The sequence below is a fragment of the Haemaphysalis longicornis genome, unplaced genomic scaffold (genome assembly GCF_048455015.1).
Source record: "Haemaphysalis longicornis isolate Haplotype H1 unplaced genomic scaffold, Haemaphysalis longicornis Haplotype H1 scaffold_12, whole genome shotgun sequence".
Taxonomy (NCBI): domain Eukaryota; kingdom Metazoa; phylum Arthropoda; class Arachnida; order Ixodida; family Ixodidae; genus Haemaphysalis; species Haemaphysalis longicornis.
In genome coordinates, this window is record NW_027526225.1 from 117465429 (window position 1) to 117488512 (window position 23084).

The following is a 23084-nucleotide window of genomic DNA, read 5'->3' on the forward strand; positions in this document are numbered from 1 at the left end:
CTATCCTAGCGGCAGGGTGCTGCGGCGTGGCCCTTCCCTTTCCCTCAGCGTTTCTTGCTTTCCAGTGTCCACACCGCTCCTCCTCACGCATGCGCAATAGCTCACCGGCGCCAATATTTTTTTTTTCTTCTTCAGTTCGGTGCGTGCGTGAGCGAACCGGCGTGTGAAGGGTGGCGCGGTTTGCGTAAACGCCTCCACGGGCTGAAAGTTTCGCTGCATTGTAAAATACATTCGAATGTATTCTAAATATGGGACCGCGGAGAAAGGAGCGTCACCAGTCCTGCGCAGCTCTGTGGTGCAGCAACACAGGGCGAAACAGTTCGGCCAAGTTTCTCGCCTTCTCCAAAGACGACAGGTAAGCAAATTAGCTTTGTACAAGTTATAGTGAATTCTTTAAAAGCCGACCGATGGCACTCTTCTGTTTTCAAAATACTTCGCGCATGTAATGTGAAGTTAATGAGACATTTCAGTCGTCTTGGAGTGTAAACTAATGTGCAAATATATCACAGCTCTGCAGGTGCGCAAAGTTTTAATAGAAATGAACGTGTCTTTGGTACGCACACTCTTGCTCGTAAGATCAATTTGTGGTGGCATTGCCGTTTTTTGATTGCCTTAGTAACTGCTTGGACGTCGATTCAGTATACTTATCAAGGTATTTTTTGTTGCTTCGTGCAGCAGGTACGAGTCTTGGTTTGGGCCCCAAATCGAGGGCGGTTTGCGACTTCATTGGACATTTCCTCCGGTGACTCTCCTCAATCGCTCCAATGTCATCACGACGCACCTGCTCACAAAGAAGGCAAGCTCTACTGTACGCGCTTCTTGCCTTTCACGGCGTACCTACTACCACAGCGATTGGTGGCGTGGAGGTGCAGCGCCCTAAGCATTTTTTCCTCCGCCGTCTTGCTCCAAAATGTATATTTGCGGCGAAACTACTGCCAAGCGTTGCTTCAGTGCTCCGAAAAATCTGGCGTAACACCGCGGTGTTCAATGCCAGTCGATTTTCACAGGGAGCAGTGGAAGGTCAAACCCAAATATATGCGTTGTCTGCAGCCGCCATTGCAAGCGTTTCGCTCATTAAAAAAATAAATAAATAAAACAAAGTAGAAATGCCGGCTTTGCTGTTCAATCTAACCTGCGCGCCCGCGCCTTGTCATCTTATCGCGAGTGGGTTTGGTGTTCCATAGTTCTGAAGTTAGAATCGTCATGCCGTATCGGACAGGATGAGATAAGAGGCGCGGTTCAGACACGAGCTAGAGAGTAGCTTGTGACAACCTAGCCGATATCTGCAAGTAATGAGCACGGTACACGGCACGGTACGCGCATGAAATTTTTGTTTTTTGCTCATTTTTATGCGCTAGCTGGGGCCAGGCAATATTCCAGCCTCATGATTCAAAATCAAGCTGATCGCGAAGCACGGCAGGCACCCACAGTGAAACCGGTGGCATTCATGACGAAGCAGAAAGCGGACCCCGCTGAAGACAAAGTTTTCTTCGCTGGCTTTGCGTAAACAGGCCTTCGTGAAGCTCCGAAAGCTACCCTGTCGAGCAGGGGTGGCAGCAGCGCGGCTTCGCTTGAGCCGGCTATGATCAGATGAGCGTCAGAACATCGAGAGGGGCCAGCCGGCTGTGCCCACGCACTCTCGCTATCTGCGGCGCATCTACGCATAGATCGCGCTGGCATGCAGTTTTGCGCGCTCCGGCCACCGCTCCCGTGCTCCGTATTATTTTTGGAGCACCTGTACGTTCAAGTTTCTCATCAATGTATTTTCTTTTTGTTCCATGCAGCAGGTTTGAGGCTTGGCTGAGGTGCGTGAATCGGCCGGACTGGGAGGGGTTCCCGACGGAGAGAATGCGGCTGTCGCACCGTTTCGTTCGTGACTTCGCCGGCCCTGCAAGAACAGAACTGCTCTGTTCTGCGCTGCGGTCGACTGGAGTCCGCGACGTTCGAGTGTTGGCCCTTGCCAGCAAAGGTAAGCGCAGCGCGCCTATTCAATAAAACGTGATCTCTGAACGCAACGTAGATATTCCCAATTTAGCATCTACGCATTGTGCGCCCAAGAGTTTTCATAAACGCCTGGAGGTGAAGAAAGAAGGTGACGTTCGCTACACAACAACTCGTTACCTTTTAGGGGCGAAGCTCCTAAAGCCATGAGTCTGTCCATCCCTTGTGTCTCGTGCACCTCGTGGTACGTGACCGCCGCATGCATTCGGAGATGTCGCAAAGTGGGCCGCGTTGCACGCGCAAGAACCGGCTGCAACCGGCAGCGCAAACTCGGCACCGGGAGCGCGAGCTTGTCTGTGTTCGCCAACGGAGGCGCGAGCGCACGTGCACTGCGAGGGGGAGATCACGCAAGAGATCACGCCACGAACGCAGGCAGTCGTTCTCGGAGATCGAACGAGACGCAAGGACCTTTTCTCGTTTCCTCTCACTACAGTCTATCGAAACTAAGCTTGAAAGCCTTGCGTAGCTTGACAAGAAAGTATCCTCCTGTATAGACCAAGTCGCTCACTTGCAAACTACTGTGCGTACATTAGAACTTAAGATTGATGACCTCGAAAATCAGTCAAGAAGGTCAAATCTGCTGGTATTTGGCGTCCCGGAAGAACAAAATAAAAGTTGATTTGCACAATGTACGCACTCAGTCTTACGTCTTTCTTAATGATGTAATGGGCGAACTTTCACGGAGGAGTTACGGTTACCGATGATCTCCCCCTCTCGAGCTTCGCCCCACTTATCATCATTCATTCCGTGGATATGGCGTGATTTTTTCTTTTTTTCAAGTCGCACGGGTAGCAACTGCCGGTGCCGCGAGTCGAGGATGGTTTGCGACTTCATCGGATGTTTCCTCCGGTGACTCTCCTCGACCTTTTCAAAGTCATCACGCCGTACCTTCTTACAAAGAAGGCAAGCACAACTGAACGTGCTTCTTTCTGGGATTAACAGCGCGAAAGAACGGAACAACAGAGGAGTAGACTAACACAGCGCTGGTAGAAGAAAGTGAACGTGCTGCTTGCCGTTCACTGCGTATCTACTACCGCGGCGATTTATAATTGGGGGGTACGTGCCATAACCCATTTTTCTTGCGCCATCTAGCTCCGGAACGTATAATTGCGGTGAGTGAGTGAGTGAAAAAGACTTTATTAAATGCCGGCAACAGACGTAGTGTTGCCACTACGCCCGGACGGAGCCACTCGTCGGTCCTTTGGCCACTCTACTAGACGGGCACCGTCGCTACTCACTGCAGTGGTGGTCGCCCCCTTCCCCGGAGGGAGGATGGCGCCCCGCAGCTTTCACTCCGGTGCTGCCGTTCGAGAGCCGACAGGATCTGCTGGACAGCTGAAAGTTTGTCCTCCTTGCTGTGACTTCGCGTGACGTCTTGATACCACGGCGGGACGTCGGTCCTGGTTGAAGCCTCTACTGGTCTAACCTGTCCCACAATAAATGGGCAGCAGTCGCTCTGGCGTTGTTGCACAACACACACGTGTCGTCTGGGTACAGTTCTGGTGATATGTGCCGCATTATGACCGGGGTCAGTAATGAATTGGTCTGCAGTTGCCTGAATATTGATGCTTGCTCCCTAGTTAGCTCGGGGTGTGGCGGTGCCATCACCCTTCTATTGTTTCTGTAATACTTTGTTACACCTTGAAAGGTGTCGAACCTGGTACCAAGGGATGCTTCAGTACGCCGAAAAATCTACCGCAATATTGCGGTCGTCAATGCCAGCCGATTTGCACAGGAAGCAATGGAAGACCACCACAAAATGCATGAGTTGTCTGCAGCCGCCATTGCAATCACTTCGCTCATTAAAAAAACAAATTAAATAGCATTACCAGCTTTGCTGTTCAGTCTAACCCGCGCGCCCGCGCCTTGTCATCTTATCGCAAGTGCGCTTTCGGTTCAGTTTGAACTGTCGTGCCGTCTCGGTCAGATAAGAGACGCTGCCCAGACACGGGCTGGAGGATAGCTGGTGACAACAAAGCCGATATCTGCAAGCAAGAAGTTCGGTAGATGCGGCTTACAATACAGGAACGTTTTTTCTTTCTTGCTGCACGTCTTCTCCAACCCTTCTTCGCGATAAGCACTGTTCTCGCGCTCCATTTAAAACTTCAAGACTGGTGGGTTCGATTTGCGCTGTGCGAAAATACGACGTGGTTGCGCATTATTTTTGTAGGTAGATAGAAGCCAGCAATACGGGGTCAATGGTGCGGATATTACGTTACGCTTTCTCCTCGCGGCGTTTTGTTGGTGTGAGTACGTGGTTCCTCTGAAGTGTAGGCAGGTTAATGGTCGAATTCACGCTTTCTTTCAGCTTGCGTGAACTGGCCCAAAGGCAAGCCTTGGAGCATACCATTGCAAGCTTTGTTTAAAATTCCCAATCATTCTGTCTCTATACAAACAAATTTTTGAACATCTAAGAAACCCCCGTTTCTTGAGGCGTGCTCGAGAAATACTTATCTTGAGCGGAACTTTCAAGTTTTTTTTTTTTTCCGCGACGAGGTGTGAGCGAGAAAATATCTATGTAATGACTAGAATTTTTGAAGTGTTTTTATTTTCGCACAATCAATTATTCTGTGCCTAAATGAGCATGTAGCACGGTTTTTTTTCCTATTGTGCAATATTGTATGCCTAAATTTGCATGTCATATTTTTGCTTAGAGTGCAATAGTGTGTAAGTAAAATGTATATGCAATATATGAGTGTAGCACATAAGTTTTCATGATTTCGAATCAAAGACGTAGTTATATTAGCTTTGAATAAAAGAAAAGCAAAAGGAATGTTTGTGTAACGCTCCAATTATTAATAGCGCGACAAAAACGACACCAGCACACGCACTATTACCAGCATGTTTTCTTCAAATGTTAGACTTTTTTTCACAAACATATCAATCAACGCCGGCCATCCCGAGGTACCGGCAAAGCTGGGTCGCTCCTCCTCCTGATCTTCGCCCCATCCTTTGGCCTCGCCTCGCCCGGCACATTGCCCATGTGCGGGGCCCTGACACCTGCCGAATTCCCGCCTGAACGCATTCCAGGCCCACCATAACCCCATCTTCGGCAGCCCGGACATGGGCCGCTTTAAATATAGTTTGATCTCTCACTCTCTCTCGCCCAACTTTCACGCCGGTCGCCGGCCGTTAGCGGACCACGAGGCGCGAATGTTGGCCCGTCGGGCCAAAGCCACCTAGAAAATTTCTATAATGGTTGGGTAAACGTGGGAGCGAGCGTCAACCAAGGAAGGAAGGAGCAACGCAGTGACAAGCACGAGCGACCGCGGCGGCCCGCTCCGGCTGCCGCGGAAAAAATGACGTCAGCAGCTCCCGCGACGTCGGCAACTCCCTTTCCCCTCGCCACTGGTTGCCATGACGATTAATGCAACGTTTTTCGGACACCACGTGCCACCAGGGGAGGATTTGGCGCGAATTACGAGGGACCTCGGTGGAAGCTACAGAGGCCGCCCCGGACGATACGCTGTACTGCGATGGGCTTTCTGTGTGACGCTCCTTCCGATCGCCGTTTGCTTTGCGCTCAATCAACCTTTCAGCCGAGTTACCGATGCGTGGCCGATAGCTTGGACACCAATGGAGACCCTTGCGGTTTCCAAGCACTGGCAATCGGCCACTTCCGCTTGGGATGTTCTTTGCTAGTGGTAGCTGCAAGGGCAATGACTGCTGCTTCGGCGGTGTTGATGTCCCTGGTGGGTATAGAAGCAGAAGGTGGTTGCAGTCCCTGATTATTAACTATGCTGATGGCGTGGGCTGATCGACTGGTGTACGCTGATGCGTCTGCATGCGTACCGAACGTCAGGCCGTTTTGATTGATTGATTGATTGTAAGGTTTAACGCGCCGACGCAACGCAGGCGATGAGGCGCGCCGTAGTGGAGGGCTCCGGATTAATTTTGACCACCTGAGGATCTTTAACGTGCGCCGAAATCTCGTACACAGCAGGCCGTTTTCCGCATGCAGTTCTGTATGCTTTGTTGTAGATCGGATGCATGTTTTTTGGTATCGGGGAGACAGTGATGTTCTCCCTAACATGTAGAAGGAATGCGTTGTTTAGCGTTGTTGTCTTTTGGGACTTCGTAACCCAGTTTTTCCTAGGGTGTGTCTTCCCGTCGTGGTGAGTTTCAGGCGTTCCATTTTGGCGAGTTTTGTGAGCTTCAGCCAATTCCTCCCAAGTGTTGTGCAGGCCTAATGCAGTAATTTGTCTGTAGGAGCAGTGAGGGGTAAACCGAGAGAAAACTTGTAGGCCTTTCGTACCAAGATACTGTTTTTCTTTTTCGTATAAGAAAATTAGGATGGAAGAAGGAGAGAGGGAGAGAATAGAAGGACAGCAAAGCTTGATGTCGGGCTAGTTGGTGTAACATGCTTTTTGAAGGTGAGTTGCGCTTGTTATGATCAGACACGGACACTTGAAAAAAAACGTACACTTTCACGAGAAGGTGCCGTCTTCTCATGAAAGTGTACGTTTTTTTCCTGTGTCCGTCTCTGTGATCATAACAAGCGCAACTTACCCTCCAAAAAAAGAAAAAGAGAGAAAGAAGAAGGCGAAGAAGTATACGAAAGCAACAGCAGAAAAAGGTTCACAAAAAGAATAAAAAACAGATTGTTATTTATTATTATTATTATTATTATTGTTATTATTATTATTATTATTATTATTATTATTATATTGTTGGTGGTACTGGTGTTCATCTTGTTCGTGTTTCTTTTGCTTTGTTCTTTTTATTTTTCCTCCTTTCTCCATCGTTTCTCCTTTTTTACCCTCTTCCTCAACATACCCACGAAGGGGCTCGATCAGGACTTGTGAGGGGCTTTTTGGCGAAAAAAGACTAGCTACCAACAGGAAAAGAAAGACAGGAAAAAAAAAAAGCCCTAGTACAAACCGTAGGGGCGCGGATAAAGAAAGCCCGCATCAGCAGAGTTATGTTCTGCTGGGCGATAGGAAAACGAGAAATCGAAAGTAAATTTATATTCTTTGCGGGACCGAGCATCCTCGCCTTGCAGACAAAAGGGGTCGGTAGGTAGTAGTACCAGTGTCCTTCAATGCCTTTCTGTTCATGAAACTTCGCCGTCACGCTATGGGAGAGCTTTGTTCGCTGCCACTCCGCGGCGCTGGTGTTGATCGGGGGGGCAGCCGGGGGCGTGGTCAGAGCGCGTTTGGCAGGGAACGGACCACGGAGTAAGATAAAACAGACGCTCGCCGCCTTATCAGCACTGCGCTTTCGCTTTACGTGTCGTGGGCAGCTCAAATGGACTTATCATTTTGTGAGTGGCCAAAAAATTTGGTGCGAACGGGCATGCTGCTACTGCGTTTCTGCCTGCCGGTCTGGCTGCAGAGCAGCGGCGGCCGCCCGATGCCCTCCGATCTGCGGTGGCGCCCCTAGCGGTAGCCTTTGTCCCCGTACGAAATTTGGCTGGGAGTTTCATGACCAGAGAAGCATTGAAGGACTCTGGTAGTACGTTATCTGAGCAGAACGTCAAAGGCCGATGCGGGGGAAAAAATAGCAGAGAAAAGAAGCAGACGTAGTAAGCGCGCGAGCCCGCTCGAGCCCGCGAAAGCGCTATCGTCACCACATCTCTCACGCGCCAGTCTTCGAGGAAGGACGGCAAGCAGTTCCCGGATGAGCGGTAGCAGCAGCAGCAGCAGCTCACTGCCGACCTACGCCTAATTGTGCTGCCACATCCGCGACAAGTAAGCCATTTTCACGCACCTGCGGGTGTTCGGAAACTGGGAGCGCGTAACAGGAGCGAATGTGTCGTCGCGGGACAACCTGGCCGCCGGAAGTACCGTATAAACCGGATTATAGGTCGACCCGGTATATAGGTCGACCCCCTACCTTGAGGTGGGAAAAGTTGACAAAAAAAATAATTTGGCACAGAAGCGCACTCACAATGTCTATATTTATTTTCGACGCCCATCTGTCACTGCCAGTCACTATGCCTGCCGAAGTCACTCGTCCGAGCTCTCAGAGTCGTCCGAGGACGACTGCTAAGCACTGTCATCTTCCATGCCATCAGGCGCGTTGCTGATGGAGCACTTCCTGAACGCTCGTCTACCCATGTCGTCGGGCAGCGACTGCCCAGAGGACACCCAGCCTGACACAGTCCCAACCGGCTCGTATAGGTCTTTTTGTTGTCGCCGGCTGTCCACTCATTGTACAGTTAGCGGAGCCGGTCCGCGCATGGCCTCCGGAGTGATCGTGAGCGAAGTTCCCGGACGAAGTCCGCCACTTTGTTCTCGAACTCGAAGTGCCCGCTTGACGTCCACAGAACGACCGGTTTCGGGGATTGCACGCGCACAGCTTTGCTTTATGGCTCCACCAGTACCGCTCACTTTTCTCCGAAACACCTAACTGGCGTTGCGCCGCCATATTCCCATTCTGCTCGATGACTCAATCGCCGTCAGCTTAAACGCCGCGGTGAACTGGCGTCGACTGCCGCCACTCATCTCGGAACAGAGACGTACAGAAATGTACGCACGTACACGTAATAGACGAGTAAAAGACGAAAACCTAGAGAAAAGCGAAATCAAATAAAGGCCTGATAAAGCGAGAGAGCAGTCCGACACGAATGGCGATTGGCGACGGACTACGCTTGCACATTGTTGCCAGACAACGATTTACATTCTGCCAATGACCGCTATATAAGACGAGGGGTGACTTTTGTGCGGATTTTTCTGGAAAAAAACTCGACCTATATTCCGGTTTATACGGTAACACCGTGCTCTGTCGGGCCGGTCCGCCATATTTGAATGGCGAGAATGCATCGCATCGAGCGTGCTACTTCAGAATACGGTCCCGATTGATAGCTTGATTTTGCCTTAGTCATCTCCACACACGGTAATCCCATTACGCATTATAAAGACGATAGTCTTTCTGGCCAGGCTCCCGAAACGGAAAAAAATTGGGTCTCTGGGTCTGTGTGTCTGTCTGTCCGTCTGTGCGGGGCTCATTTTAATTTAATGTGGTGGCCAGTCGTGTGGAACCCGTTAAAAACGCTTTGAAGTTCCACCGGCCGTGTCTTCGCATTTCCTAGATTTCGCGTTTCCGACAGCTATTCCCATTTTGAGCATGGATAGCCGTTGCCGTTACGAGGGCTTCAAGTCGGTTATAATCGGCGCAGAAAACTTGTTGCTCAGTATGCGCAACGCCTAATGGCACCGATTCCTCCCTGCGTGGTGTAATGTGCTCCTTGTTACGTTATTTGTCTTACTCAGCGATTCCAGTCGAGATGAACAGACAGTTCGCCTGCGCGAAGGCGCCAGGCATCCGCGGGGACGCCAGAGAAAACACGACGGAGTCCAAGGAACGGTCCCTTCAGGAGCGAAGCAAGCCGGCTAAGGGCCGAGAAGGATCTTCTTCTTCCTCGTCGGAGTCTCAACCGCCTTCGGTGCAGACCGCAGTGGAACACCCCGATCAGTTCGGCGCTTTCTACGGCAGACCCCGCTGGCGCCGCTACGCAAGTTGCGTCCTGGTCACCACCGCGCTCTCCATCCTCATCTGCCTGGTACCGCTCCTCTCCATTCGGTGAGCCTCTCTGCGGCAGGGAACGTATGAGCTCTTTTTAACTATCAACCGTAACCGTGCAATCATAGTGCCAAAAGTGGCAAAGGCATATGCGAGGAGAGGGGGACTGAATACTGTGACGCCCGACAAAAGAGGTCGAATTTCGCCACTCGAGCAATACACCATTCTCACAAAGCACTAAGGCGCAAGCGCGTTTCTACTCCTTACTGCGATTCTACTCCTTACTCGGCAAACTCGTACCGACAAGAAAGACTGCTTCAAGTGGTCCGGCTGAAAACATCGGTGTCGGCGGGATCACGGGAGTAAAGACAGCCGAGAGAATAGGTCGTGGGCTTGCTTTGTCCCTTATTGTCGAATTGGTTGAACAGGTTAAAGTTTAGGAAACATACGGTATGTTCGGAGTTCTCCCGGAAGGCTCCCGTGCACGTTTAACAAGGGAACGCAGTTCCGAAACGTTCTTTCCCTCGCACCACCCTCCTCGCCGAACTGCTGACGCTGGCTATGGCCACACACCTGGAATTCCGTGAGGCTAGTGTACAGGGCTTTTCACGCGTTTAGCCTGTGGGACGTACCAGGTTTTGAAAGCTGAGATGGAAAGAAAACACGCGGCAAACCAGTGTAACGGGATTGCGGTAGTTGTGGTGGCGGCCGGAAGCAGCACAAGATGTTTCCCTTCCACCTAGGTGGGTTAAACGGCCAATGGAACTGCAGACAGCACTTCGGCAGGCGAACTTAAACGCCTCTTTGAAAAAAAAAAAAAAAATGGCCGCGTATCTGCTCCTGTTGTTGCGAATGTCGACAGAAGAGGTTTCGACGACATTTGCCAAGTAAATGCCTTCCCTCTCACCCCTCATGCTGTTAGTCTTCTCAAAGTAAACACGGAAAAGGTTTGCTCCGGTCAGTTAAAATTTACCGCGTTCCACTGCTCCAGGCCGGGTGGCTCGATGCCAGCGCTGCCGTACGGCGGAGACGCATCGTGGCGCCCTACTTCAACGTTTATAGAACCACGTTTCCCTACTCCAGATGCATTCCAAGCGGAACATGAAACCTACCTAGTGAAACCTTTCGTAATGTTGCCTCTTGATTTTTTTTTTAAATGCCGCCAGATGCTATAGTGGCGCGGGTGACAGTAGGCGATAAAGTGATTTTTTTTCTGCAGTGGATGCACTATTTCATTTCGCAAAAATCAAGCATCTATGAATTTTTTTTATAAAAGAACAATAAATATCATTTGCGTATTGATTTCATGTCTTATATTTCCGTAATGTTTTGTTTTTGTGCAGCAATGTCGGCAAGTATGAACATTGACACCGGAATTAGATGTGTAGATTTGGCTGTGTGTATATAAGTATGTTGCGCAGATTTTGTTTCACTTTGGCCGGGTGGCTGAATCGAGTCACAGACATACGCACAGACAGACCGAAACTTCTGCGTTTAAGTAGCCTAAGAAAGACTAATCTTTAAAACCGTTCACTTCCTCGCGGAGCTCCGCTGATGTGCAGAAAACACAATCCTTTCAGAGCACGTAGTTAGAAACGAACCGCACCTGTAGAGCTCGGGTTTTCTTGTCGTTTGGTGGCCTAGCCATACGTTTCATGCAATAAAAGTTAATGTCCCCTTCGGGGCGTCTACGATCGATTTCCAACCATTGTGCTACGGCAAAGAACTGTAGAGTCTGTGGTGCTACACGAACTCTAGCTGCTATGTTCTTGCACCTTTGTTAAACAAGCAAAGGGGACACTATGGATTGTTTCTTGCAATTCGATTGCTTTTTACGTATTTTTCAGTTGATTGATTGATTGATTGATTGATTGATTGATTGATTGATTGATTGATTGATTGATTGATTGATTGATTGATTGATTGATTGATTGATTGATTGATTACATTTCCGTACCAACGTTATCCCCGTTAATCCATGGCTCACAGGCTCTACCACTCTAGGCGGGGTGCTTTGGCAGAGACAGTCACAAATTGTTTGCAACATCATAGGGGGCTAGCTGCAGCGTTCTACGCCGCGTAGGGTCGGGGTTTGTTTTTTTATAAGCATGCTACAAATATTGCGCGTCTCTACAGGCTCTACATTGAGTGCCAGCAGCCCACGTGCCAGAACTGCATCGAGGAGACGTCGAACTCAATCGACGATTCCGAGAAGCCCTGCGACAACCTCTACGAGTACGTCTGCGGAAAGTACGCCTCTGCCTTGGTGAGCAGCTCCTTTCTAGAGCTCCACAGTACTCACGGCTTCGGACATTCGGTTCTTGTTTCAGTAACCCAGAGGAACTGATTTGTCAAGGTGGCATTTCCTGCCTGCCAAGCTCTTACCTGAAATTTCACTTTAGGGTTAAACCTTTTTGCGCTCTATGGGGCTCCAGTTTATAAATTCGGCAGGTCTTGCTTCAAGGGGAGTTCCATCAGATGGCTTTCGTCCCTTTAAAAACAGATACATTCTAAAGCGAAGCTTTCTTTGCCTCCCTGATGGCGACCGTACGCAAAAACGCACTGCACGAAAGCCAACTTTACACAACGGGAGGACACATGATGACGATGGGTTTCCTCAAAAGCACATCAAGCGCCCCAAAAGAAAACAAACGCTTCCCGTGCTCCGAATCCCGGGTCCCTCGCGTTATGAGGCCGACGTCTATTCGATTGCGCCAGTCAGACACGGTCCTCCAAGCAGTCTGGATTCTGGACTTTGACCTTGACTCAGGTTGCATAAGAGAAAGCTGCGCGTTGTAACCATCTTTATCTTAAGGAAGGGGCTTTTTTTAAGCGTGACGTTGAACAAGGAAGCGGGGTCTTACCTTCGATGCTTGCTGTCCTGCAGAACATTTGAGAACACCAAAAATTAGGGCAGTTACTCGTGAAAGTGGTTAGGTGTCGGAAATGCAGGAGATGAACTCGTGACAGAACATTGTTGCGGAGGCCACCGAAGATAATACCATTTCGCACTGCGGCCCCCCGTTGGCTAGAAAATCAGCTTCAAAAAGCTTTGGAAACTAATCGATTGAAAAGTTTGCGATATGCTGTGCCTAAAGGGGCCATGAAGACAAAATACCCGTTCGATTCATTAAGAGAACTGCTTTGTCATGACTAAAATGATACCATTTTTATCACAAACTGCGCCATAATAATGTAGATATCAAAGAAAACATGCGAGTCAGTGGCGACTGCCTATCCCCTTTCCGGCAACTTTTCTAAGACGTCACAGAATATTGTTTGTGTGACTGGCGGCCGCCGAATTAACCCATCGCTAGGACACATGTCGATTGTAGTGGGGAATCTAGTCCCGTTTGATTGCACCACTTTTACGCCAACGGGCAATTGACACTAAAAATTGTAACTAGTGCTGGAACAGATGATGTCTCTCCTGCCCATAAAACGTCACTGTAGCCTAAAATTTGAATTTTTCAATACTTCTTGCGTTTTATGGATCAAAAAAACGTCTTTTGCGACTGGAATCAAGCTGAGGGAGCTCTTTCAAATTAAACAAAGTTGTATTTTGTCTTCGGTGCCCCGTTAACATGGGAGAGAAACAATGCCGCACACGCAAGACATTTCATTTCGTTTCATTTATTTAATCCTTATGGGCCCGCGGGCATTACATAAGGGATGGCAAAGGACGAGGTACAGCGCAATTAATGTTCAAAATAACGCACACAAAGCAAAAGAAAACACACAGAAGCTGGGATCGAATTCAAAAAGAGAGTATTTATTTACAGTATACTGTGGTCACGGAGGACCATGCAGGTGGGAACATGGTGATGCAGATATACAATTTATGTGGCATGGCAGAAGCCACATGGCGCACAAGCACCCGAAGTAACAAATAGAGAAGGAATAGACGTATCGGCATAACTAGAAACATTGAAAAATGGTTTAACCCAGCCAAGGAACAAAATAACACACCTTACAGAAGGGTTCAATACACATCACATCAAGAACACACCATATGGAAGTCAACAATGCCAGGTGTGCAGAATACTTTACTGCTAACAAGAGATATCAGGGCACCAATAAAACATCACCCTTTCAAAAGAGACAAAATACAAAGGAAATGTGACAAGGTCGTTAACTGGTTGACTGCGTTTCCAGATCAGTCAGCAGTTCACTCTCAAAAACACTTACAGATTCCGATGGAACAATTTTTTCAGACAAGGAATTCCAATCAACAATAGTTCTAGGAAAAAAATGAATATTTAAAAAGGCTCGTGCGAGTTTGATAAGGATGTTATGCGCATGCCGATTTCTGGATGTGCGACTCAAGAAAGGCTGAATATATGCGCGCGCATTTACGTTCACTTTGTTGCGATAAAGTAAAAACAAAAATTTAAGTCGGGCTATTTTCCTACGCTACTCAAGGAAAGGAATCTTATTTACCAGGATAAGGGATGACGGGTAATCTGTTCTCTTATATTTGTTAAATATAAAACGAACCGCACGTCTCTGTACCATATCGAGTCTATGCTTATCTTTTTGATAGTAGGTATCCCACACGACGCTCGCGTATTCAATTTTAGGCTAAACAAAGGATCTATAGGCCAGAAGCTTTGCATTGGATGGTGCATTGCGCAATTTATGTCTAAGAAGTCCAAGTTTCCGAGTGGCTGCTGTACAAATGTTTTCAATATGCGTAGACCATGTAAGTTTGTGCATGATTGTTACACCTAAATATTTGTATTCTGTGGCTTCTGTTACGATATCGTTATTAATTTTGTACGTGAAGGAAAATGGTTGCTTTTTATTTGTTCCGCGCAGAAGCACAGTTTTCTCAGAGTTCAGAGACATTGACCAGGTTGTGCACCATTCGTGTATTTTGGCTAGACTGGAGTTTTAAGAAATTTGATCGCCCTGGCATGTCACCTTTTTAAAAATCAAACAATCATCTGCAAACAATCTAATCTCAACATCAGGACATACAGCAGCAGTGATATCGTTTACGTACATGAGAAAAAGAATTGGTCCTAAGACGCTTCCCTGGGGCACGCCAGACGTAACTGGTAAACGCCCGGAGAAGTGCCCAATCACATACACAAACTGAGTTCGGTTGGACAAGTGCTGCTTTATCCAATTGATAATAAAGGAGGGGAGGCCAAATCTTTGAAGTTTGATTAAAAGTTTACAATGGGTAACCCGATCAAAAGCTTTGCTAAAATCCAAAAACACTAAATCAACCTGCCCGGATGTATCAAGGGTTGAAGCGATCTCGTGAATAGTAGTTGTGAGCTGCGTAGTCGTTGAAAGGCCTTTGCGGAATCCATGTTGGTAATCAGATAGCAATTTATTACGTTCGACGAAGTCGGCTATGAAATGTACAATGATGTGTTCCAGTATTTTGCAGCAAGATGAATTCAGTGATATTGGGCGGTTGTTTTCTTTTTGTAAATGGTCTCCTTTTTTATGAACTGCAACTACGCGGGCGATACGCCAATCATCTGGGATGATAGCCATTGTTAAGCATGAACGAAAAGTAGAGCAAAAAAACATGAGTGTTGTGTCAAAATTATAAAAAAAATACACATGAGAATTAAAAACTAAGGGTAAGGACAGACCTAAACTACAGCACAAAAAATAGGGGTGGTCAAGTTATTAGGAACAAGCAAGTTGCACAGACAAATGGTCGGTGACCTTAGTGCGGAACGTTTCGCGGTTGGTGGTGCATTTGGTGCGTAATTCGCAGTGCTCCGGTAGGACATTCCACATGACTATTGCGTGAGGAACAAATGACGAGGTAATTGCTGATGTATAGCCGGCGATACGAGCAATGGGACTGCAGTGATTTAGGCATGCTGAAGTTCTGTGCGCTGGTTGCAGCAATGGATGACGTGAGCGGGGATGATAGAAGTAGCGGTGGAAAGGCATAGACGGGCGAGAATTTGGCGGGATTCAAGCGTTGGGAGTGAGAGAGAGAGTGTTTCATTGCAGTGACGCTGGTTCTATGGGAGTACTACGAAGAAATGAAGCGGGCGGCTCGGTTTTGAACGGACTCTAATTTCGTTGTTAGATAGGCTTGTGATGCATGCCAGATTGGCGCTGAATATTCGAGTTTTGGGCGTACGAAAGTGATAAAAGCTAACTTTTTTACTTCAGTGGATGCGCTCTTGAGGTTGCGTCGAAGGTAGCCAATACTTCTGGATGCTGCAGAGAAGATGGTATCGATATGGATAATCCATGATAGCAATGACGTCAAGTGAACACCGAGATATGTATAAGATGAAGCAGAGGCGATGGGAGTAGCATTATTAGAATAAAGGTAAGAAACGGCTGCACGTTTAAGAGTAAATGATAATGATTTGCATTTAGCTACCTTCAGTGGCATGAGCCATTATCACGCGATGCAGCAATGGAGACACGTCCGCCTTGAAGATCCTAAACATTGCCTGGTTTGTTAATGACGGTTTAAATGACGCAGCCATCAGCAAAAAGCCGAAGATGGGATTTTATATTTTCAGGCAAGTCATTGATGTATATGAGAAAGAGAAGGCTTGATAAGCCGGCGCCTTCCGGGACACCGGAACTTTGGAGAGGGCTGATTCATAGTTGTTTGCGGCCGTAAACTGAAGATTTAAGACAGTTGTAAATCTTCAGACTATCCTTTGATATGGTGTTTGTGCCAGCGGCAATCGTTTGATATCCGCTGAAAACTATAGGGTGATACTGCTTCGTAAATTATTTTGGCGATTTTTCATTCTTGCTATGATGAATGGAAGTAATACAATTGAGGAACGCTCTGCCGTCACGCGGAGGAGACAAACAAGCTCCAGCACGTGGGTGGCCCGTTGATCGAGCGGGGGCGCCACTGCGCTGAACGGGCGAAAACCAATCCGGCATTTTTGTCCTCTGTATCTGCCGCTTCTTCACTTTGCAGTGCAGGGAGAGCCATGAACTCGTTCTGGATTTGCCTGCACCAGTGGTGAATTGAATGGCGAAATTCGCCAGTCTCGCCCTACACTTGGGGAACGAATAGTGGAGTGAACTGGTTCACGTAACGGAGGTTAGTCGAACGAACTTTGGCGGTAACGCCGTAGGCTCTGTGCGTCTTAGTCTGCAACCGCACCGGCCTGCCGGAAGGAACAAAACTCGCGCACGCAGCGATCGGCATCCCCTTTCCACGTGGCTGGAGGAGGGCTGGTGGAAAGGGCAGTACAATAGGTCGGCGCCGTTGCCACAGAAACGCTAGCAGTCTGTCACTGATGCGTTTTGTGGTGTGGACACTATGATCTTCAAAGCACACTGACGGGCTAGTTGGTCTGACATGACGGAAATAAAATTGCGCTAAGAGGACAGGACGAACAGAAGAAGACACACCACACAGTGCAGACTGACAAAAAGTTGATTTCACGCTCATATATACTGCTATCAAGTTGACACGTGGAACCAAGAGAAGTTTAAAATACAAAACTACAATCCCAAAAATATACAAAGAAAAACCAGACACTTTCCCCATGACACACATGCCGTCTCGAGCAGATTAGACCCCATCAAGAACCCAATTTCTTTTCAATAGTGAAGCGACACTAATGCAAAAATCACCCGCATGCGCAGTTTCACGCGCCTCCATATTTCCCGCGTGAGCGAGTCACGGCTCCTAGCGAGCACCTTTTTTTTTTTTTTTTCAAAACATGGAGAGCACGTACAATCACGGCAATGAATGCCAAGATGCCCGCTTATCGAGTTACGAATATTATTCTTGTGCTCACGAAGTCTCATGACGGCTAACCTGGCTCAGCAAGCTGAGCGGCTATTGAGTTCCAGCTCGAGTCACAGACAGACAGACGGACAGACAGACAGACAGACCAAAATTTCTGGGTTTAAGTAGCCCAAGAAAGACTATCGTCTTTAAAACTAGGGTGCTCGCTAGGAGCCGTGACTCGCTCACGCGGGAAATAGAGGCGCGTGAAACTGCGCGCGCGGGTGATGTTTGCATTAGTGTCGCTTCACTATCGTTGTTGGGAAAAGAAATCGCGTTTCTTTATGGTGTCTAATCTGGTTGAGACGGCATGTGTGTCATGGTGAAAGTGTCTGTTTTTTCTTTGTATTTTTTTAGAATTTAATTTTGTATTTTAAACTTCTCTTTGGTCCACGTGTCTACTTGATAGCAGTATACGTGATCGTGAAATCAACTTTGTTAGTTTGAGCAGTGTGGCGTGTTTTCTTCTCTTCGTGCTGGGTTTTTAGCGCAATTTTATATCCACTATGATCTTCACCGACTCTTGCGTCGACAGATATTGCTACGAGACTTTCTCGAGTCATCTGCACTTCTGTTTACTTGGCACAGAATAAACGTTTTCCGCCATTCGCTGACAATTTCCGCAGAATACCTGGTTCCCGAACGCCTTCCTGCGGGTACAGGTGCCAATCTTCTTGTCCTTCTACAAGAAGATCATGCTCGAGGATGCCGAGGCTGTGAGGGAAGAGCAGGGCGAGGACAGGGTGTCCCACAAGGCCGTCTTGATGACTCAGCGATGCCTATTCGAGGCTTACGACTTCGGTGGCCTGGGTATGTACCCTACCCGCCTGCATGCCATCGTAAATTCGGTAGTTGTGCGCGAAAAAAAAAGCGCTGTCAATGCCGATAAAAGCTACTCAAGACACGCACCTCATATTTATCATACATGATGATGGTGATTATTCGTGGTATGCGTGCCTGGAGTTCTCTTTCTCTTTTTGCTCGCCGTCTCGCGCATGATCTTGTTGGATTTGGTGGCAACGCTACAGCCAATGGCGCACGCAGGATTTCGTTTCGGAGAGTGCTGGAAGCCAGAAAACAGAATGAAAAAAAAAAGCAAAGACAAATACAACGCAAGAAAACAACTACAAATCCATAAAATAAACTTCGGCATTCGTTGGGGGTACACTGCAGACGGCTGTGTAATAAAGACGCTGCGCCGAGCAGCGTCTGTTCATCCGAACCGAACTGACTCGAACCGAGGCCATACAACGCCCACTACATTGCCGTACGCTACAGCAACGTCTCCCCCTTCCCCCCTCCCCCCCCTGCCCCCCACTGCTTCCAATGCTGTCCTACGCACGGTACACCATCCGAACTTATGGAAGCCCACCGACAGGCCCAACTATCCCGACTTGCCCTAACCCACACCGGCAGAACCGTCCTATCCTCCCTCAACATTAACCCGCCCGCCTACCAGTCCCCATCCCGTCCCTCCAGAATGACGAGAGGTTCTCTCTCCCTTCCCTTACCACATGCACCCACCCGATCACATACTAAACGGTCGCCTGGCGCGAGCACTATACCATGACACACGGTACCCCATCCTCGGACACGGTGTGCGCTGATACTCCTGAACAGCAACCCCGCCATACCTACGTCATGGCAGCAGTGAACCACACCCCAAACGCCTCTGCCTCATCCACCATCCGGGCTGCCCATACCCACGGGGAGGAGGAAGCAGCAATCGCACTTAGAGTTCCTCTTTATAGCTCCTCTGATAGCTCCCTGCACAAGCTATACAGAGAAATTCTATTGCCCTGGCCGGTCTGTATTTTCTTCCGGTCTCGATTTTTTTTTAATTGGGGAAGCGTCTCCTCAAGAGGGCAAACAATACTGCTGAAAAACATGTTGCATCGTTTTGTTCGCAAAGCAGCTTAAATCGCACATTTGAGACGCGTCTCCGTGCCGCTGCTAAGATACGGCAAACGCTAGTTTTTTTGTTTTTTTTTTGGCCAATATTGGCCAATCTCCCTAATAAGTATGCTTAGCTTGACAAACGTACGATCGATGTATGCGTGCACAATCGTGCGGTCTTTTTTGGGCTTTCTAACTGCGGACACAATACATAAACAATTGGCTAAACAGGTTCGCTGTTAAAAGTAAAGAAAACCTAGTTGTGCCTAGGGATAGATAACACTAAAGGGAACTGATGTAAAAAGTAGCACACCATCCAGCACTATGGGAACCCGGATGAACTCTCAAGACAAATTACTTACGACCGTGACAGATATGTTCCGACACAATTACCATCGGTGATTTTATCTGCGGAAAATATAATGAGTGCCAGGTTAACGCAAGCTATGACCCCACGGAAACCTGACATAACATAGATTGGTCCATACGGCTAGATTACCAGAACAGCTCATGCATACAACTTTCTTGAGGGTGTAGTGTTTAGTTCTTCGAAAAGAAACTTGACTAATGCTCCGACTTCTTATGAACCAGGGTCTCCTAGATCGGAGGGCGAATTTATCGAAATGCTCGAGGAAGAGGAAGAGGGCGATAAAAAAGCGAAGGGTATGAAGGACGACAAGGGCTCTGACGAGGCTGACAAGGGCAAAGAGGACGACAAGAAAGGCGGCAAGGACAAAGGAGGAGGCAAGGGCGGGAGTAAAAAGGGCAGCAAGTCCGGAAGTGGTGGAAGTGAGGGCAAGGACAAAGACAAGGGAAAGGGCAAAGACAAGGGAAAAGAAAAAGGCAAAGACAAGAGCAAGAAACACAGCAAGGACAAGAAAAACCAGGATGACAAGGTGAAAGACGAAATGGACCAAGACGGTAAACGTGCAGCTGGTAAGGAAGAAGCGCTAGACTTCGCCTCTCCTCCAATACCAGCGAGATCAGGAGGAGGGCACAAATTTCGGGAACTGGGGAAGAAGAGAGAGTCTGGCGGGGAGAAGCCGCTCGCTGATATCAGCCACACGGACCTTCCCGCTGGGCCCTTAAGCCCGTTGGAAGCGGTACAAAAGGAAGGCGCGAAGAAAGGCGCGAAGAAAGCCCAGAAGTCAAGCGACAAGTCTTCCCTGAAGAGTGACTCGTCGACAGAAAGGAGCACGACGTCTAAGACAGATACGACTGACAAATTCGAGGACAAACAGGATGCCATGAACCAATCGAAGAACAAGACCTCGTCTAAAGTCGTCAAGAGTGGCGAGCCTTCGTCATCGAGGACCGTGGTTCGAACGTTCCTGTCCAGAGGCCCCGTGTACGCGGACAGCTCCTTCGACGAAGACGCGGGCGACGAGGGCGGCCACAGCTGCATCGAGATCCAGATGCTCGGCCGCCAGTACCCAGTCGCCGATCAGAGATGGGCCGCCCAGAGCCAGGGTCGGGCACAGCCGTGGGAACAAAGCTAATGCGACGGTGCGTCGCAGCAGCGGCAGGTATGTGAGCGTCGTCCCTGCATCGGGACAGCTGACGACCACAGGTGGGGAGATTGGCGGCCGGCGAGCGAAGGCGCCTGACTCGGCTGTAGTAAGGCTGCCTCTACTAGTTCCGTTTGAGTGGACCGCTTGAATGCTGTGTTTTCAATGCTGGTGCACATTATATCACTTCTGCCCATATAACGTCACTGTAGCTCAAAATTTGAACTTCTTTCGACATTTCTTGGATTTTTTCGCTTAAAAAAACGTCTTTTGTAGCTGCTATGGAGCTAAGGGAGTTGCCAAAGGCTAGTTCTTTCAAATCGAACAAAGTTCTATTTTGTTTTCATGACCCCCATTAAAGGCAAACTGCACTCAAATTTTTCTTTGCCCAAGTTTGATCCAAATAAGTTGTTGATGGCCAAGTTCTAACCCCGATACCCAAGTAGCACAATAGCTGAAACGTTCAAAGTAGCTCCGAGCCGACGACGTTTGCACCACCTGGCGGAGAGTCGCCGGAGCACGTTCTGAGTGGCCTGCGGGGAGGACCTTGTCCCGTGGAGCTCGCGCTGCTCTGACGACTGGCAATGCGCACTGCCGTGTGCACGTATGCGTTCTCTGGGGGTTCCTCTGCTACACCGCTGCGCTGTACCGCCGTCAGCATCACGTTTTAAACTGACAGCATAGGTAGCAGTACCCGCAGTTTTTAAATGCAATAAAAGAACATCAAAGCCAGCAAACTATACAGGCGCTTGCGGTGCATCGGGAGTTACCAAAGCTTTTTTATTTGAAAATGTTTTACTCAGAAAAATAGCGCGAAACGCGCACTTACCTGTTAATTTATCGTTCCTATTTCATATTCCTAAATCCTTGATCCCTCGCACTCCCGCGGGTGCTGTATTTGGGCTGGCCCCACGCCACCTTCACCTTAGATATTTCCAAAAATTGGACAACATAACTTGAGTTGTTCTACGCTCCGATGTAAACAGTTCTACCTTTTCCTCCTTCGCCAAGTGAATTCAACTAGAACAAGCCCTGCTCAGGTTAACAAATATATGCACGCAAAGATCGGCCGTCATCTTCGCGAAGTGCGAAAGCTAACAAAACTGCTCCTCTGCTATATGTTAAATTACATTATTTTTTCAATCTAGAAAAAAGGTGCTCACTTTTTTAGAGTGTTAGATTTAGTTTACCTGAAAACATGTTATCAAATGCACATGTCAAAGGTGAGAGTAGCATACCACTCAAGATAGGCAACTTTTTCGCGTTTCAGTGCCTCCCATATGATTGGAAGCTAACATACGGTTGCAAACCGATTTTACATTTAAATCCGTGATGTGCAGCCAGGTAAAAGTTGCTTGGCAAATATCTACAAAGATGTCTGCACGTAAATACACAGCAAAAATAGTTTATGATTGGTCGCCACACGCGCGCGGTTCGTTACCCTCAGAAAATCAGATCAGAAAAAAAAGGAAAAAAAATGAAGGGTTGATATCCAAGGCACCGGCTAAGCTGCTTTTCCATGTCACATGAGCAAACAGCGTTGTAAATCTGGCCTCCCTGCTTTTTTACTAGCAGTGCCGAGGATTGCTGCTCCGCTAAAGGCAAAATACACTCTCGACAGTTCGCTCCGTGCATTTCGGTTGATAGCACCGCGAAGTCGCAATTGCACCTAACTCCATTAGCCTCGCCAAAATGTTATCTTCTGTAGAAATGACATTGCGAAACGCGACACCACCACGCGCATTTCGAGCCTGCTGCGAGCGGCTGTCGGCACCGGCAAGCGCGCTTCCGTTCCATCACCTACGTCACTTCCGGCCGCCGGTAATGGCCGCCTTTTCTTCCAGTTTTGGTTCTGAAAACGCCTATCTTCACGAGCTGTTCGCGTCGCCCGCGTGCCTGTTTAAAACGGAGTGTTTTGCACTTAGCACTGTTTTTATGTGTGCTATTAAATGACATTTGTACGTTGGAGAAAATTTGAGTGCAGTTGGCCTTAAAGGTATGCCGTATGAAGATTTGGTGTACTTTCAGTTTTATATGTCAGTATGCCACAATGATGTATTACTTCCTTTTTGTATTTTTCATCATTTCACAGCTTCCTGTCCATCATGTGACGACTACAAGCACACACGCTCAACGGATGGAAGTGCAGGTCCCCTTGACGGCTCACAACATTCGTCGGGAAAGCGTCGAACGGAGTAGTCCTAATGTTGATCTTTTGCAGTTTGAACAGTTGGGTACTTATGCATTGACTGCATCTTAATTGTTACTCATGCTATTTTTTCTGGAAGCCATGAAAATGTTCTTATTAGTAACTTATAAGTAAATGTTTTATTATTCCCGCAGAAAAATGCGTTGGAGGACATTAATGGACAATTAATGGACAAAATAGTTACACAAACTTTGTTTTACCCGTATCTGAAAATTAACGAAACAATTTTTTTTGGTTAATAAAGGTTGACTGGTGT

The 23084-nt window shown here is 48.1% G+C and overlaps 1 protein-coding gene across 3 annotated transcripts in view; it reads left to right on the forward strand.

Moving 5' to 3' along the window:
• The window catches only part of LOC144163361 (uncharacterized), a 60672-nt gene extending 37825 nt beyond the window's left edge, over window positions 1–22847 (forward strand). The window contains exons 1-7 of one of the 3 annotated variants that reach the window (XM_077694313.1): window positions 726–808; window positions 1785–1969; window positions 9216–9525; window positions 11602–11731; window positions 17842–18025; window positions 19703–20637; window positions 22712–22847. In XM_077694313.1, coding sequence (XP_077550439.1) covers window positions 765–808; window positions 1785–1969; window positions 9216–9525; window positions 11602–11731; window positions 17842–18025; window positions 19703–20610 — 1761 coding nt within the window. In that variant the 5' untranslated portion in view covers window positions 726–764 and the 3' untranslated portion in view covers window positions 20611–20637; window positions 22712–22847. Of the gene's footprint in view, window positions 1–725; window positions 809–1784; window positions 1970–7563; window positions 7692–9215; window positions 9526–11601; window positions 11732–17841; window positions 18026–19702; window positions 20638–22711 lie in introns of those variants that run through there. The other 2 variants (XM_077694316.1, XM_077694314.1) reach the window with 2 other exon arrangements.
• Window positions 22848–23084: the final 237 nt, after the last annotated feature.